Consider the following 12,115-nt stretch of genomic DNA (forward strand, 5'->3'; position numbering starts at 1 on the left):
GAGGCCAGTGCATGGAGGCAGCGAGGCCGTGTCTTCTGAAGCCCAGGCGTGCAGACTCTGAAGAAAGGACTAAAGTTTGAGTACTTTAAAGACATACCTCATGCCTACTCTGGAATATTTAAACTCTGTAATCCCATGCCAGCCAGTTTTTTATTACTATTTCAACTCTGTAACAACATTTCAAGTATCTATACCTAGGTACCGTGTACCTAAGATGGCACTGAGAGGCAACATTACAAACCTTTCACTGCACTCATTCGCGTGCATGTGACAATAAAGGCTATTCCATTCTAAAAAGCAGAATCATGAGAGTGAAATTACTTTTGTCACATTCATGCAAAGAAATGTCAAGATAGAGAGGTAATTGCTTTGCTTGGGTACGTTTGGACGTTCAGAGAATTAGCAGCAGTTATTTTTCACACTGTCTCAGCCTTTAGCTGGCTATCGTGTGGTAATTACATAGGATTACAATAGACATCCTGTACAGAAACAGGCCCCAAATAGCCCCTGGCAATGTTTATATTTCACCTGAATCTCCTCCCATCTTTCCTCATTTAAATCTATAGAAATTACCCTCTATTCCCCTCTCCCAAAAATGCAGTCCAATTTCCCTTTAAATGCATCCAAACTAATTGCTGGTAGTGTGCTCCAAATTCTCACCACTCTTTGAGTCACAAAGCCACTTCTGAAGTTCCTATTGGGTTACTGGTGACCATCTTGTGCTGATGGCCTCCAATTATGCTCTTCCCCAGTGGAGGAAAATGTTCCTGTCTTTTCCATATTATGGGTGGAAACTTGTAGAGGCAACATCTAGCAGGCTGGACAGCCATCAAGTCCCATGCATTGCCTCTTGAACGTGGCCAGCATTTAACAGAACACCAGTGGCTTTTCCCTCGGACCCTTAATGAGTTGACACAGCGCACCTTTCAGATGGTACACACAGCTGCCACTGTGTGTGATTTGTTCTGAATACTGCTGAGTTTCCTGAATGTTGTTGGAGTTACATCTGCAACCTGTGTGACCTGGAAGGATGAGCAGAGCAGGTACATAAGGACATCACCTGCTGAAGGTTCACCTCCAGGCCACTCACCAGCTTACTCGGAGCTATATCACCATTCCCTCAGTATTCCTGGGTCAAAATCCTGGAACTCCCTCCTTAGCAGCAATGTAGGAGTATGAACACCCCAAGGACTGTAGTGGTTTAAGAAGGCAACTCGCCACCAACTTCTCAAGAGGATTATAATCTGGCTCAAATTCTGATCTGTTGTGTGATGCCGATACACTTTGAATGAATTTAGAAACGATGGGAAGGGATGCAAGATTCTATCATATTAGTTCAGGGAAGAAAGGAAAAAATAAATAAATGAAGTAGAAATTAAACCAGAAGCAGAAAGGGATATGAGAAAGATGCAAAGTGGAAATGATAATGAAACATGTAGCTGAGAAAAGAATTAACAGGCTTAAAACAGATAAAGGTGCTTGAAGCTTTAGCCAGACAATAGACAAAGTAATTAAAATAAATTTGATATGTTAAGGCCGCGTAGAGCCAAAGAGTAATGATACCAATAGCAGCAAAGTTCTGATTGAAAGTTCATGGACCTTAAATATTAATTCTGTTTTGGTCTCCACTGATACCTTCCAGCCTGCTATGCTTTCTCAAACTTTTCTGTTTTAATTGCATCTTAACAGAGATGTGGCTGAGATTTGCTCTGAATTGAGCATTGCTGAATATTCAGATGGAGAAAATAGGAGAAATGGGTTGACGGCAATATTAACCAAGGACACTATTTCAACATTCAAACATAATGATACTGCAGGGGATGGTTAGACTTAGGGATTGAAATGGGATCTGTTACTGTCCTGAGAGTTCATTCTTGATCAAAGAATGGGAATGAGATATGCTGCCAATTAAACAATATGTTAAAAATACATTATAATCATATGTGGCAAAAATATGCTTGAATGAGTTATGGAATAACTTACATATGTAAGCTTATAAATAGGATTCTGCCACTCAACCCCTCAAGCGCACTGCACTATTCAATTAGGTTATGGCTAATTTCTGTCTCAGCTTCATTTACAGCTTCTCTGTATCCCATGACACTCTCATCTCATAAAAACCTATTGATCTCAGCCTTGAAAATTCCAATTGACTCAGCATCCACAGTAAAAATAATTCCTGATTTCACTCCTGACTGGCCAAGCTCTCATTTTAAGTTTATATCCTGCATTCAATACCTCAGCAGAGCAAATTGTTTCTTTGTATCTGCCTTACCAAGTCTTCTTAACATTGTGAAAGACTTTGATTGGATCACCCTTCAATCTTCTACACTTCAGAGAATAAGAACTAGTTTATACAACCTTTCCTTTTTAAGAAGCCTCTATGATAAAGGCTGTGAAGTTTGTGCAGTAGTTTGGTTTAATAAGGATGAAGTTTAAGGTGCAACAGCTGTAAATCTCAAAGATAAAGTAGAACAGGAAGATAACACCAAGCTTGGTAACCTTATTTTTAACAGGACGAGTGACGTGGCCAACGTTGCCTTTGAGAAGGTGTTGGTGATCCACCTTCTTAAGTAGTTGAAGTCAAAAACAACCAGTGACAAAGTGTTGCAGACAGGCACATTCCAAGGTCCAGGACTACATGCTGAGGGATTCACTAAAAGCTTGGGAGAGCTGCCACCGAGTCACACTGGGGAAAAACCACCACCATCTGAGGTCTTCCTGCCAAAGTCAAATGTGGGGTCCATTCAGTTATTGGACCCTCTTGGTGCCTGAACTATATGTAAATATCGCCTTGGACAAGTAAGAAATGCCTTGGGTTTGTTTGTTGGATAGAGTCAAACTGTAATGTTTGTTCTTTCTGAGTAAGGGTCACCGCCCCCGAATGTTCAGTTTGTTTTCTCCTTCACAATTGCTGCCAGACCTGCTGAGCTTTTCCAGCAACTTTGTTATTGTTCCTTCATTTGCTGCTGTACAGAACTGAACTTCTTCAGTGACAATCTACATCGATAAAATACATGTTTATGAATAAATTATATTCTTGAAATTAAAAGAAAAGGCTTGATAAAAATGTTTACATAGAGAAGGGACTGAAAATGGTCAAAAAATACTGAACCAGTTAAAAGAAAAAGCAAATAATTCAGAACAGAAAAAGCAAACTCATTGAGAAATAATTAAGCAGATGAATTGGCAGATAACAACAGGAATGTTGAACCCAAGTAATTTTAATAGATCTTCCCATAAGTAATCAATGCACACGATCGATCTAGTATTAGGGTTAGAGTTGGGATTAGCATCATGAAAGAAAATCAAGCAATACAACCAAGAGGTAGACAAACATAAAATGTTTCAAAAGGATATCATGAGAAGGAATAAAGAAAAATGGCAGAGACAAATGGTTCAGGACATGGAAGTATCAAAATTAAAGGGTGGACGAAGCAATTGTGGAGATGATTGAAGAGGAGCTTGCTAGGATTTTACAGAAATGTCTTATGGAACTGCAGGAAAAATGCACATATAGAGCAGTTAGCTGAATATTGGTGAAGTGTGGAGGTCCATACCAAATGAATAAATTAGTGCTCATTTGAAAGACATAGCTTAATTAAAAACAGCTACCATTGACTTACAGAAGAACTTTGAATAAATAATCAGTCATATTGTTAAAAGATACTCATACCACCTGTCAGTGGATTTGTAGACAACGGATTTGAGGTGGTGACGTTGGAACTTGACTGCTAAAATTAAGAGTAAGTGAAGGAAACAGAAATAGCCTTGGTTTTGTCAAAATAGATAAATTCCCCACTTTGTGATGTATTGTCTGTATCATGGTCATGGCTGAGTTATGAGGGTGCAAGAGGAAGTGAAGAAGTGATGCGTTTGTTGCTGCTTATTGAAGGAGAAAGGGGGGGAGGGGTGGCCAGTCAAGGAATATGGACAGGCCTTCCAAGCAGTTGACCCAGTCAGAGAGCCAGCAGCTCAGCGATACCACCAGGAGAACATAGAACATTACAGCACAGAACAGGTCCTTTGATCCTTGATGTTGCAACGACCTGTGAACTAATCCAAGCCCATCCCCCTACACTATCCCATCGTCATCCATATATGACCAAAGAGATGATATATGAGAGATGACCAAAGCTGCAAAGAGCCCAAGGTGCCACCATTATGAGACATCTTTGTGGGGTTGGCAGGTTGCTTTTTCTACCTGGGGCCCAGCAGGCAAACTGCTGGCATGCTGTCTCCACTCCCCATCACCCTTCCCCTTTCAGGGATCCCATTGTGAAGTTGTATCTATGACATGGACAATCTCCACTCATGTTGGGCGTGGAGTTGGGGTCAGGGGGAGGTACCCTGCCCTGTGTCCTGTTGTCCCACACCCAGCCACTATAATTCTTGCCTCCTGGAATCCACCCCCAGCAGCTTGCTTGTGTCAGAGAAACCATCCTGCTGTAACTCCACAGCATTTTTTTCATACTCTGCCAATTCTTCATCTGTCATCCTGACACTGGTGTAATCTCGGCCAATGTCTTTATCACGCTGAAACTTGTGTTCTTGTCACAACTGAATGCTGGGTGCCTTTGATAGAAGGGATGTCAAACCAGTGCTAGTGTAAGCAAATGAAAATTTATTGACTCCTTAAATGACCTACTGAGACAGCCTTTACCAAGAGTTCACCCTTCAGATTCCTGCAATGTGACATCAGCCAAAACTACTGGCGATGATCGCTAACAATGAGTATAATTTCTGTTAACCTACATAATATAGCACCTTAAGAAGAGACTCAAAATTTATAAATAAACTGTGCTTAGTTATCGTTCATGTAAAAAGGATGACAAGCAATTCCAAAGATTTAACAGAAATACACTGACATTATCTGTGAAATATGATTGCTTTCTGAATTAGAAAAACATTTGGGTGATATGAGTTTACAACTGGAGGCATGAAATATAAAAGCAATATTATGGTTGCTATTCCCACTGCTAAATCATGGGTTTCCCAGCTGGGGCATTGTGGATATTTCTGGGCATCAAACTTCAGGAAAATAGGTAAAGGCCTTAGAAAGGGTACAGAGGAAGTCCCTCAGGGACAGGGGGATTCAGTCATGAAGAGATTTTGAAAACATCGACATGGTTTTCCTTAGCAAAGAGAAGGCTAAGGGGTGTTGCATGTTAGGACCAAGTGAGGGAGGGTGAATCTGCTGCTCTCGCATGTCCATCACAAAGATTTTACACCACAAAGATCCCCATGCAGATGGCCTAAAGGGCCTCCGCTTCTTCCTGTCCCGCAGACCCCCTCCACTGACAAACCACATCTGCTTAGCCAAACTTGTCCTCACCCTCAACAATTTTTTTTTCAATTCCTCCCACTTCCTACAGACAAAGGGGGTGGCCATGGGTACCCACATGGGCCCAAGCTATGCCTGCCTCTTTGTAGGTTAGGTGGAACAATCCCTCTTCCGTACCTACGCTGGCCCTAAACCCCACCTCTTCCTCCGTTGCATTGATGACTGTATCGATGCTACCTCATGCACCCACGAGGAGATCGAACAGTTCATCCACTTCACCAAAACCTTCCACACCAACCTTAAGTTCACCTGGACCATCTCCAATACCTCTCTCTCCTTCCCGGACCTCTCTGTCTCCATCTCCAGCAACCATCTGAAAACTGATATCCATTTCAAGCCCACCGACTCCCACAGCTACCGAGAATGCACCTCCTCCCACCCACCTTCCTGCGAAACTGCCATCCCCTATTCCCAATTCCTTTGCCTCTGCTGCATCTGATCCCAGGATGAGGCATTCCATTCCCGTACATCTCAGATGTCCTCGTTTTTCAAGGACTGTAAATGCTCTCCCTCAGTGGTCAAGCATGCCTTTGACCGTGTCTCCCGCATTTCCCGCAACTCATCCCTCACATCCACTCCCCACAATAACAACCGAAAAAGAATCCCTCTTGTCCTCATGTACCACCCCACCAACCTCCGGATCCAACGCATCATCCTCCGATACTTCCAATATCTACAATCCGAGCCCACCACCAAACACATTTTCCCTCCCCATCCTTGTCTGCTTTCCAGAAGGACCACTCTCTCCGTGACTCCCTTGTCCATTCCACACTCCCCTCCAACCTCACCACACCCGGCATTTTCCCCTGCAACCGCAGTAAGTGCTACACCTGTCCCCACACCTCCTCCCTCACCCCCACCCCAGGCCCCAAGAAGACTTTCCACATCAAGCACAGGTTCACCTGCACGTCTGCTAACGTGGTATACTGGATCCACTGTTCCTGTTGTGGCCTCCTCTACATCAGGGAAACCAAGCAGAGGATTGGGGTCTGCTTTGCAGAACACCTACGCTCAGTTCGCACTAAACAACTGCACCTCCCTGTCACGAACCATTTCAACTCCCCCTTCCATTCCTCAGATGTCAATCCTGGGCCTCCTGCAGTGCCACAACAATGCTGCCCGGAAGTTGAAGGAACAGCAACTCATATTCCACTTGGGAACCCTGTAGCCCAGTGGTATCAATGTGGATTTTCACAAGCTTCAAAATCTCCCCTCCCCCCGCCACTGCATCCCAAAACCAGCCCAGCTTGTTCCCGCCGCCCTAACCTGTTCTTCCTCCCACCTATCCCTTCCTCCCACCTCAAGCCCCACCCCCATCTCCTACCCACTAACCTCTTCCCGCCCTCTTGACCTGTCCGTCTTCCCTGGACTGACCTATGTCCTCCCTACCTCCCCACCTACACTCACTTTTACTGGCTCCATACCCGCCTCTTTGACCGGTCTGTCTCCTCTCCACTGACCTTCTCCTCTATCCATCTTCTATCCACCTCTCCCTCTCTTCCTATTTATTTCAGAACTTCCTTTCCCTCACCCATTTCTGAAGAAGGGCCTAGGCCAGATAGTCAGTTTTCCTGCCCCTCTGATGTTGCTTGGCCTGCCGTGTTCATCCAGCTCCACACCTTGATAGCACAAAGATTTTAATTCCTTTTAACACTCAGTTATATATGACTCCAATAAAAATGCTAGCTCACCAAAATCAAATAAGGAGCAGGTTTAAAAGGTGTCTTGAGTGAAAAGAAGAGAACATTTCTTATTTGCAGTGATTCCCAATATCACAAATACCAGTTTTCAGCCAATTTGATTCACTCCGTATGAAAATTGGTTTTAATTCAGAGAGTGAGGGTAATGCTGGCTACATGGTTCTGGAGTCACTTGTAGACCAGTTCAGGTAAGGATGACAGTTTCCTTCCCTAGAAGACATTAACGTCAAGAAACAGTTGGAGGTACTGGATACGCTAAAGCTGTGGGCCCTGACGACTTTATGTCAATAGTACTGAAGACTTGTGCTCCAAAACTTGCAATTTTCCTGGCCCAGCTGGTCCAGCACAGTTACAACTCTGGCACCTACCTGACAGTGCGGAAAATAGCCCAGGTATGTCCTGTACTCAAAATGCAGAATAAGTCCAACTCGACCTATTACCATCTGATCATCAGTAAAGTGATGGAAATTATCCGCAACAGTGTTATCAAGCAACAGTAACCTGCTCAGTGACACCCAGATGGGTTCCGCCAGGGCCATTCAGCTCCTGACCTCATTACAGCCTTGGTTCAAACATGGACAAAGGAGCTGAGTTCCAGAGGTGAGGTGAGAGTGACAGCCCTTGACATCAAGGCTGCCTTCACAAAGTGTGACATTAAGAAGCCATAGCAAAACTGGAATTGATGGATATGGGGTGGCAAATTCTCCACTGGTTGGAGTCACACCTGGCACATTGGAAGATGGGAAAATGTGTATCGGGTCCAGTTCAATGCGTTTGTTGATCGAGTTCCGGTTGGAATACAAACCACGGAAAAACAGAACCGGAAGTGATGCCAACCACCCCATCGAACCGAGGCATATAAATAACAAGTGGGGCAGAACATAAACGCTTCACCGGGGGCGCACTGACAGTGTTACCTAGCAGGGTGCTGAAACGTCTGCAACCAACACTGGCTCAGCGAGCATGTCTACAACCTCATTCACAACCAGAGGTGCAAATCTTCTCAAAAGACTTTAAACAGCTCTATCTAAATAAGGCCAGTGAACCAATTTGTGCTGGTCCTTTTGCAACAGCTGGTCAAAGGTCATCGATCTGAAGTGCTAACTTGGTGCATTTTCCCTACACAGATGTTGCCAGATTTGCTGAATATTTGCCACATTTTCATTTTATTTTTTGGTTCAGATTTCCATTATACTAAAAATACTTTCTACTAGAATGAAGCATAGTATGCTTAAGCTAATTACTAAGTTTCAAGGAAGATGATTTGATCGTCTTTGCAATGATTGCATACTTGATGTTAATCTTAAATTAATCACATATGAATGGTCATCATTCAATCATTCACCTTCAAGTATCCATGGCAGTCATCAAGAGGTGTTTTGAAATTCTACCCATGCCTTTGTAAGTACAGCAGAACCAGAAATGTAAGTTCTTCTACTTACATATAGGCTAAGAATAATGTAATGACGCATTGCAACTATAAAGAACTGAATGTATTTACTCTAGAAGGGTTGAAGGATGTGTAAATATTGATTTTAATGAAACTCTGGTGAAATGACTCCAGCCTCGACATAGATCGAATCTCTCTAGCCCATTTGTATAAGGCTGATTGATTTATCGTGAAGGCAATGCCGATCCTTGTGAGAGAAATAAGCAAAAATTAGAATCTGATGTGAGTCTAATAATTCTGTCCTTTCAAAAGAAGCCCTGAGTGTCATCCTGTTGTATTGTCTCCTCTCAGAAGTGTTTGACCTTCAACTAACTGTTTCCTTGATGGTGTGCTTTGTCTAGATGACCACTCCCAAGTGAGCAAGGCTTCCCTTGGTGTCAGGATTTTGGATGTCAATGACAATGCTCCAGAACTTTCCATGCCATTTGAAGCTACTATTTGTGAAGATGCCAAAGCGGGTCAGGTAGATGCAATACTCGTTGGATTTTTAGATTAATGCAATCAGCTACATCTTCTCCCAGAGCACGTCATTAATTGATACAAGCTAACTCTGAACCTCATTAAGCAAAGCCATCCATATTGATTTCAATAAATAGAGAATCAATAGGTTTTTAAGGTAATGGCCCATTGACTACGTTCTGATATGCAGGTCATTTCGAGTTCCCAGACTTGCTTTGCTGACTGAAGGTTTTCACAAAAGCTGAAAACACAGTTAATGCAGATGTAGAACAACAGAAAATTTATCCAGGAATTTTCAGACGAACCTTCATGGCACATCCTGGGACAACATAGAGGATGGCTCTACAACTGAAAGTTTTCCTGACAGCAGTTGTTAAAGATGAAAAGTTAAGGGCTCGGTGAGTGGACTTTCTCAGTACATGCTCTCACACTATGCTTGGAGCACTGGAAAAGAAATTCCCAGCCACATTGTTACAGTTAAAAATTTATGAAGTTTGCTTACACCACTTAATCTTTTAAAAAAAATACAAATTTATGTTATATGTTTTACAACAAAACACATTTCTTTACAAATACGCTGGAAGTGTGGTTACTATAGTAGTGTCGGAGGAGCAGAAACCACTTTGCAGAGATAAAAGTCCCACCGTGTGATAATGGTTGAGGACCAGAATACAGGACAAAGTTGTCTGTTCCTCTTAAAAATATTAGTTTATAAAAGAGACAGGGCCTCAGTTTAATATCTCATCTGGCAAATGACATTGCCGATAGTATAGCGCTCCCTCAGTACTAAAATGGGTGGGATGTTTGGAAACTTGCTGAGACCCTAAAAAGAAACAGACACAGGAAGGATTTCTTCCCCTCTTATGAAACCTGAATATTTCCAAAATTCTCTTGTGTGGACTCCAATTTACACAATACCTCATTCATCTCTCAGCCCTGTACTCACTGACCTACATTGACCTCAGTGTTGGCAACACCTCAGGTTTAAAGAACTCATGCTTACTTTCAAATCCTACTACAATTTTCCCTCCTGTGACTTGCCGCAGTCCTGCAGCCCTCCAACATCTTGGCACCCCTTCAATTCTGGCCTCGTGCATTTGCATTGTTCCAGTTTTAATTGTGCCAATTTTAATTGTTCCACCATCGGCAGCTGTAGCTTCAGCTGTCTGTGCAGTACATCTAGCAGTTGCTTCGCTGACCCTCACCTCCTCTGTTATTTTCAGATACTGCTTAAAACCTACCCTTTAATGTAGTGTACTTTGTCCGAATATCTCTCCATATAACTCTGATTTTGTAGGGAACTGCTTTTGTGTAGCACCTTGGTAAATTTTATGACATTATAGATGCTATAGAAATGCAAATTGTCATTGGCCACAAAGTTGGAGAAGCTTATTGAACACTCTGCAACAGTTGGTAACTTTGTTGTAGGCAGGGCCTGTGTGTCTAACCTCTATAGTAATAACAGATGGTTAGTGCGGCCCATGATAGTCAGGGACAGTGCAGGTGATAGGGACTGTATTGATGAAAGCCAGCATTCAAGAGAGCAGATGGAGTTCCACATCATCAGCGCTCTGGAAGAATTGCTGCAGTTCAGACTTTGACGCTTTGCTCTTTGTTACAGCTGATCCATACGGTCAGTGTGGTGGACAAGGATGAACCACAGGGCGGCCATCGCTTTTACTTCACATTGGTTCCTGAAGCAGCTGACAGTCGCCATTTCAGCCTCTGGGATATCAAAGGTACACCTTGCTTCCAAGCCCACTTTGCAAGAGGTAGCAAACCTGAAAGGTGAATTATGTGTAAGCGGCAAAAAGAACATGGTTCAAACTTTTATCCACATCGGCATACAATACTAAACTGCATATAATAATAATCCTGAGGTAAATTGCTTCAGCGTTACATCCAAAGAAAGACTGATGTTAAACGTATTCTGGTATGCCATACTTTCACCCTGAAGAGTTTTGACAGACATTATTACATCAGCATTTTGAAAGTAATCTCACTCATTCTTCATATCTGATGGTAAATTCTGGTAAATCTATTATTCAACATTGAAAAACTGTGATTTCCACTGCCAGTTGTGTCAAAGGAAGATTTAATATGTTCATTTTAAGTTCCTTGGTCAAGTATTTCAGTCAAGGCAAAAATTAAATGGTTTTACAATTATATCACAGAGTGTAACTTCAAAGCCTAAGCATAGGACTGTAGCTGGTAGAATGACAATGTTGTAAAGCAGTCACTTATATAACAGGCTATCTAAGTTTGATAACTATCCCACCTGCCCTGAATTGCCCATTGTTACACCAGATTCAATGCTGTTTAATGTGATTACTTTTGTAAATGTGAAAAGGTCTGGTTCAAAAAGAATATGATCACGAATTTAAAATGCAGGAAGTGCTGAAGTAGCTCAGTAATTACATTCTGATCAGTGGAGGCAGAGTCCTTGTGTATGTTTAAGACTGAGAGTAGATAGAATCTTGATCAGCAGGGCAGCCAAGGGTTAAAGGAAAATGCAGGAATGTGAGTGTAAAGATTGTCGAATCAGCCATGATCCTAATGAATTGTAGAGCAGGCTTGAGGGATCGAATGGCCCACTCCTGTTCCTATTTCTTATGGCCTAAGAAGAGTCATATTGGACTTGTAGTTTAACTCAGTTGCAGTTTTCACAGATAATGCCAGACCTGCAGGGTTGCTCCAGAACTTTCTGTTTTTATTTCAAATTTCCATCATACGCAGTGTTTTGCTTTTGTAATTATAAGGATTTGATTGTTCTATTCACAAACTTTTTCATCTTCATTTCTTCCCAGTTCCCACTGCAGTCAATGAAGGGAGCCCAAAGGGTAACTGTCCTCTGGTTATTCTGTTTTCAATAAACAGAGATCTGTCCTCTATTCAGTCATTACCCTCAAGAGGGGAAATGAGAGTTGGCACTGATCAAAAGTTAAAGATTCAGTGAATAATTGAATTTGATAACATAGCTGTACTTATGGGGAAAAAAAGGCAGGAAGACCGGAGTTAGTGGAATAAAACCTTATATTAAGAATTAGAAGAAAAGGAATGAGAGGAGGCTTACAGAGTCATCAAGTCATAGAGTTATACAGCATGGAAACAGATCCTTCGGTCCAATTCATCCATGCCAACCAGATATCCTAAATTAATCTA

The 12,115-nt window shown here is 42.3% G+C and overlaps 1 protein-coding gene across 3 annotated transcripts in view; it reads left to right on the forward strand.

Moving 5' to 3' along the window:
• Nucleotides 1–12,115, forward strand: part of LOC125461535 (cadherin-22-like) — a 731,460-nt gene that overhangs the window by 663,594 nt on the left and 55,751 nt on the right. For 2 of the 3 annotated variants that reach the window (XM_048550445.2, XM_048550446.1), the window contains exons 9-10: nt 8,836–8,957; nt 10,575–10,692. The exons of the other annotated variant lie outside the window; for it this stretch is intronic. In XM_048550445.2, the coding sequence (XP_048406402.1) occupies nt 8,836–8,957; nt 10,575–10,692 (240 nt within the window). The remainder of the gene's footprint in view (nt 1–8,835; nt 8,958–10,574; nt 10,693–12,115) is intronic. 3 annotated transcript variants of the gene reach the window in all.

Source organism: Stegostoma tigrinum, chromosome 19 (genome assembly GCF_030684315.1).
Source record: "Stegostoma tigrinum isolate sSteTig4 chromosome 19, sSteTig4.hap1, whole genome shotgun sequence".
Taxonomy (NCBI): Eukaryota; Metazoa; Chordata; class Chondrichthyes; order Orectolobiformes; family Stegostomatidae; genus Stegostoma; species Stegostoma tigrinum.